Here is a 6,887-nt window from a genome sequence, read left to right as displayed (position 1 = left end):
ATGAAGGCAACAAACAGGTGGCCACTGCAGTCTTAGTGCCGCTTTGTTACTGAACATTCCCCATCCAAACACCCCCTCACTGTACATGCTGCCAGAACTCCTCCGAAGGCAGTGGTTGGCATCATCTTCCCTCTAGAAAATTTGTTGTGTATATGCCACATTAAACTCAACAGAACACTAAAGCAAAAGGAGAGAAAGAGCTCTGGTGAAAAGAAGGAAACAAAACAAGCGCACGCTGCTACAGAGCATTTTCTTGTTTTATTTTGGATTATTCTTCATGGATCCCCCCAGATGCCAAGGCAGATTTGGAAGCTTTTTTGATTGCTCAGAGTTGGCCAGAATACTTTCTACAAAAGAAAAACAGAGTTTGGTAGCATTTAGAAAATTAAATGGAACCATCTTCAAAACAAGTTTTTCAGACATATCTAAGTTTTCACAGCCCGAGACAGAGGACAGAAGATCACTGAAGACAAACTACCTGGCGTGCTTCACAAGTTGTCCCTCGGCCTCACCTGCTGCTTTAAATACAGGTTTGAAACTGACAGTGGTAAATCTTATTACCTGACCAAAATGGCAATATCTGAAGTGTTCAAGTCAGTTGGCAAGACTGCAATTCATAGGTTTATTTTTATACAACATTGCAAAGTTTGTGAAAATAACAAAATTGTGTGTTTTTGAAGCTGTGAAGAACATTATGCATATGTGACAGATGGGTCTGTGAACTGGAAAACCTCCTCATCATACAGGTCTTCTGGTAGTTTTTCATCTCCATCAGCAAAAAACGTAGGGAATGGAGGGTTTTTATTGCAGTCTTTGTAAGTAGGCAATCTGCTATCTTTGACCTAGAAAGCAGGAGGGGGAAGGGCAGGGTTAATAAATCTCACAGAAGACATTCAGACAGTGATACGCTAGAAATTAAAGAAATCACTTTGCATGCATAAGAAAAAAACCCCAACAGCATTCCATTATCACATTACACTTGTACATGTGAAGAATCCCAGGTATATCAATAGTTATTTTAACATCAACCCCAGCTACTGAATTCAACATTTTGTACCCATCACTAAGGGGTTTTTAACAAAACAGCAAAACAAAACAAAAAAGGAGAATTTATCACTTGTATGATAGGTTTATCAGTACTGCGAGAGAATCAAAACCAACCTACTCTCATTAATTCATTGCTCAATATTTTAAAATGTTATTAAAAGACATGTAAGTATGGCTTGTTTAAACTTTGTTTATATCCCACAGCACTTTCCCACATGACATACCAAGGTAAATTGGTATAATCACCTCTTCAACAACCAAGACATGCTTTTGCATTTATGATACAAACTAATTATGGCAACTAAGTTTGCAAAGACATGTGCATGTGCTGCGTTCAGTCCTTCTGCCTACTGCAGAGCTATTCAGTGACTGCAATTAAGCATCTAAAGTTCTTCATCTAGGAATCAGTACCCAAGTTTGTCAAACACGAGTTATTTCCAAGAACTGTAGTGCCACAGGGAAATTACTTTCCTTCACTGACCTCTCTACATATGGAAAGATTTAAAATCTAGCCCCCTGAAACTCCAATCTCTGAAGAAAATTAGTAGCTAGAATTATCAGCAAAAAGCAGTTTGTCTGCAGTAGATAGCTGGTATCTCTGAAGAAAAAAAGCTACAAATTCCCAAGTGATGAAATTTTATTTAAAATTAACTTCTTCATTTTTAAATTATTACATATGATCTTCCTCCTCAGCTGTAATAATCCCTTTCATCCACTATACTCAAGTGGATTAAAAAGAAAAAAAGTACAAATAGATTAGACAAAATCTTAGTATAGAGAAGACAAGCTCTTCCTCTTATTTTTATGGTGGCCTTTTAAAGAACCAGAAGCTTGTTCTTACTTGGTTGGACAAAAACCTCACATAGGACAACCGTGATTTATGCCAGAAATTAAATAAAACAATTTTATGCCCACTGAAAGTTCTGTTCTGACAGCACTATATTTACCAGATTCGTATATGTGGTTACTTGAGCCTTTCCCAAAGTCTAGGATGATTCCTGCAGATGAAATGCACAATAAATCTGACTTACTTCAGCTTCTGAAGAACTGTTTTGGTTCTAGTTTTTTGTTGGTTTGTTTGTTTTTGGTTTTGGTTTTTTTTTTCCCTGAGGAAGTTCCAACAGTTTTCTAAGCGCAGGCTGGATAAACAAAAGAAAACTTTTTTTCTAAGAATTGAGGTGCAACATGTTGCACTGGTTAGGATGGCTACAGCTTTTCAAGCTGACCATTCCTCTTCTGTCAGACACCTCCCTATGAAAAGTGTTCTCTATTCACTTGTAAACTGCCATGTGTAGCTACCAAAGCACCTGTACTCCTGGCAGACAGCAATTTACATTGTGTATCCACATGGAATAGACTAGGCTGAGGTCCACATCCAAAGACCTCTGCTGCAACGGTTCCACCAGCAGTGGGTTCAGAGGAAACACAGATAGCTTCAACAGTACCATCTGAACTGCTGAAGCTGAGAAGTCATCCTCCCCTTACATTACGCTGCCACTGTTTCTTTTACCATATGAAAACAGGTTTTAATTAACTTCACCAGTTACCTATTATTTCCCTTGCCCCTTTCTCTTTTACTCCCTAACCCTATTACACATCACAAGCCTGCTTCATCAACAGTAAAAACCCCCATGGTCTCTACACAAGTTACCATAATATTAGGAAAATTAGAATAAATTATTTATTTCTGATAACTTATTCCTTTCATATGTATCTTATTAAAATGTTTTGTTATTCTGGATTATTCTCACCATTAAATAATATTTGCTGTTACATACAGGCAGTTTTGAACATCTAGAAAATGAAAGGAATTTAAATGGCCATGTCGTCCCCCACCCCCCCCATCTTTTCTTACAACAACTTACCAACAGGATTTATGAGTTGCCCTTAACTGAAGGCAAACCCAACAGTCTAATCTTAGTCCTGCATTAGTTTATCTAAATAAATGCAAAATTTCTGTGCCACCTTAACATTGTATTTTACATATTAATGTCAGGTGGCATTTTGCAGATAGTGCCTCTTGTGTGATAAGGAGAAATCTTGAAGTACTTTTAAGATTCTTACGAAACATTTCCAACAGACCATTGTTGCTCTCAGAGGAGTACAATACTATTTCATTTCGCCCCTTCCAAAATCTTCAGACGCTTGACAGATCCCAGCAGCACAAGCCACATCTGATATTAAAATGATTTCCTTCTGATATGCTTTCTCTTGACTGGCATAACTGAAACAGTTCTTTTGACTGATGAAAATTACTGCTGCTCTTCCATTTTCTTCCACATTCATGGCTTTCAAACACAATTTAAGTTCTACTCCTGAAGCACCATCTTAGAGCATCCCTAACAAACTGAATGACCATACTCTTTCTCCATTCTAAGCTTCAAAAGTTAAGACAGATACTATTATTATTCCTCTCAAAGGGAAGAACTCAATTTCATTTTACATCTGAAAGTACTGATCAGCAACTTAAAAAAATTACCGAATGATTTCCTTTACATTTACGAAGGCAGCACCATACCCAAAGGCTTCCTGTATGTACTACCTCAGATTCCTGCACAATAATTTCAGGGTATTATAAAGGGTTAAATGGTAGCAGCAGCAGTTACACTTGTCTGTATAAGCACATACACAGACAAGAAGTACATGCGACCCAGCACAGCTCTTCCTGCTCTCCCAATAACCTTCTGAGAACATCTCTAATAAAAGAGTAAGTTTTAATGCCGTGTTAGAAAAACCAGTGAATTTAGCTCTCATCAACAGCAGGAATCGGGCTGAAAGCCCAACTTGTTATTACAATCCATAAAAGCATTCACTGCATGACTCAATCTAACCTAATCACTTGGCTTGCTCAACTTCTGTACTATTACCACTATATGTTACAGTACACTGTACTATAGATAGATGGTATATATTGTATATACAAACTACAGTATATTCTCTGTGAAGTTTTTTATTAACAAAGTTACCAGCGAAAGCTGAAATCAGAGCTGGCTGGGATTTTGTCACTAGATCTTTAAAACAGTCATAAAGGTTTTGCAGACTAATAAATTGCACATATGCCTGTCCCATATATTCACTGCATAACAGGTAGTATAAACAAATACAAATTCAGAAATCTATCACCACAAAATACTTAATATGGCCTTAAACAAGGCATTAAAACTTGATGCTTAAGTCACAACTCACATCTGTAGTTTAATGGGGCTTCAGGCTGTTAGCAACCACAGCAAAGAATGCAAGTTGTTTGCTGAACAGTAAAATGTGCTTAAATATACAGAATATTAGAAATAATCACCACAGGTGTCATATATTACCTAGCTCAGCTTCTCTGCTATTTTTGAAGCTAGACAAAAAATTGAATCCAAGAACTGTATCCATTTCTGACCAGCCTTATTTTGTCTTAAAACTAAAAAACCACCTTCACTCAATTCTGTCATGGGGACCAAAGTATGAAAGCATCACACTATGCTTGCATGTCCTCAATTTGAGCACAGATCATCCAACTTGGTATCAGCTGCTAGAAACAGAGACAGCAATACTGGCAAGTGTGATACAAAGTAAGTAGGATGCAAACCTCTATGGACTTCACCCCTGGCACTGCCTCCCCCCCCCCCCCCCCCCCCCCCCCCCCCCCCCCCCCCCCCCCCCCACCCCCCAAAAAAAAAAGCAGCAGTAGGTGAAAACTGAAAGTTGTTTATTAGCTCAAGCAGAATGCTAAAGCAACTGTGTACACCAAGTTTAATTCAATTCCAGCACACAAAAAGGCCAGTTCAGTATCTAACTCGCTAATTCCTATGGGTTACAGGACTGGCCGGAATTTCTGCTTTCACCACAAGTGATATATTCAAAGTGATCAACATTGAATGTCCTAAGAAAACCAGATGCTTTAAAATTAGGACAGGTATAAAACATTATCAAAGACAAACTATAACATCCTGAATTATAATACACTATATTACAGTATCCCCTCCATTACAAAGCATCTACTTAAACAGGGTGTTAGTCTTGGGCTTCTCTCTTGAATACCAGAAGAGGTAACTTTTTGGTAACACACTTCAGAGAGAAATTGAGAGCCATAAGCTTCCAAAAGAAAAAACTATTAGCTCTTTTTCTAGAGGATCAACACCACAGACTGTAACTATAGGCCCTGTGACCTAAGAAGATACATCAAGAGAAACAGGTATTACCTGAGGTAGGCTGTCTCGATAGGCACAAAACACTAATCTACAAATGCTTACTCTGTGATGTTACTCTTGTAACAGAAATATTCCATATATTCTAGCACACTGTTAAAGTTTCTTAATTTTATTAGATAGACCTTGTCATTGAGAAAGAAATCCATGCTAAAGTAAGCTTTCTGATTAGTTTTCCAGTTGGCTAGAAACATTACTTATGTCAGTTATTTACCTGCATGCTTCAGCGTGCCATAACAAATGAAAACTGATTTCTAATTAAACCAGGAATCCAGCAAACCCAGTATTCTGCACTTTTATTCTACTGAAAACGAAACTTGAAAAATTAAGTGTGTCACCTCTGTCTTGATACAGTGCTGATGCACTAAGTTTCCAAAAATAAAGAACATACAAAAAAAAAAAATTGCTTTAAGGAGTACTGTGGTTTTAATGGCTACCAGGCAACAGAGTGGGTACTGAGCACAAATGCCTTCCTCTTACAGACACACAAGGAAAAGCATTATGCAATATTCCAGTTTTTGAGCTCAAAACCAGATGGATCCAAATTCCCTAGACATTAGTCCTACCTAATTATAGGCAGGTATTTAGTGGAATGAACAGTAATTATGAATGCTAACATCCCAGTTTCTCTCCCCAGCTACAGATACAAACAAATATACAACAATGTATAGAAAGTCAAAGTCTATATATGCAAACAAGAAAACACCCTGGAACAAAGGCATAAGACACAAGCTAAAACCACAACAGGTGAGTGCAGCAAGATTAAACAGAGAAATTAAAACCAGAAATTAGAAAATACATGCTAAATAGTATTGCTTTGCATGCTTTTTTAACTAAAGCTTTCTCTCCTCTTCGGACATGTATTTGGAAATATAAGGGAAAAAATCTAATTAATATATGTAATTCATGTAGCTTATGGAAGGAAACAAAACAGAATGGATTTATCAGTTTATGGAACTGGAATGAACTGTTGCTGACTACATACTCCCTCCAATCACCAAATACTTGAGTGGAGGCAATTTAAAAAAAAAAAACTATTTCATAATAGTAATACCTACCACTGTGCCTTCATCTCAGTGTTATTTATTACTAAAAAGCCATGAAAATTGGAGTCTTGAGCACTTTGGTCAAGATCTTTCAAATACTATATTATGTTAATCAAACAGCTTGAAGGGATGAAATCCCTCATTCTTCCCATGGATCCTCAACCCTCATTAATGAAATTACCCACAACTCTAAAATGGGTATACCAAAATGCATACTTGAAGATACCTGGACTTCTAAATTGTAGATAACTATGACTTGAAACATTTTCAAATATAGCTGACTTATGAATACAATTAATACAGATTCTGTATCTTGTAGAAGTCATGTACAAGGATTAATAAAGCAGTCAGAAAAATGCCTTGTGCCACTTAGTTAATACTGGTGCATTAAGTTTACTTGAAAAAAAAAAAACAACAAGCCACCAAGGGAGACATTTTAACTTTTGAACTTAGGATAAAGTTCCAACCATCACCCAGGACAAATCAACTGAACAGAAATCACTCCTGGACATGGCAAGCACTTAAATGGTATGCAGCAGACTGCCATGGCAATCAAAGTCCACTATCCTCTTCACATCACAGATGTCAAAACGGTTGTTTT

General features: G+C 37.2%; 1 protein-coding gene across 3 annotated transcripts in view; it reads right to left on the bottom strand.

Annotated features, from left to right (window-relative positions):
* Window positions 1–234: 234 nt before the first annotated feature.
* MRPL3 (mitochondrial ribosomal protein L3) overlaps window positions 235–6,887 on the bottom strand; it is a 31,064-nt gene continuing 24,411 nt past the window's right edge. For 2 of the 3 annotated variants that reach the window (XM_040591318.1, XM_040591319.1), the window contains exon 10: window positions 235–842. In XM_040591318.1, coding sequence (XP_040447252.1) covers window positions 693–842 — 150 coding nt within the window. In that variant the 3' untranslated portion in view covers window positions 235–692. Of the gene's footprint in view, window positions 843–1,994; window positions 2,046–6,887 lie in introns of all 3 variants that reach the window. The other variant, XM_040591320.1, reaches the window with a different exon arrangement.

This window comes from Falco naumanni, chromosome 4 (genome assembly GCF_017639655.2).
Source record: "Falco naumanni isolate bFalNau1 chromosome 4, bFalNau1.pat, whole genome shotgun sequence".
In the NCBI taxonomy this organism is placed as follows: domain Eukaryota; kingdom Metazoa; phylum Chordata; class Aves; order Falconiformes; family Falconidae; genus Falco; species Falco naumanni.
The sequence above is the reverse complement of the archived record's forward strand: the minus strand, read 5'-3'. Positions and strand labels throughout refer to the sequence as shown.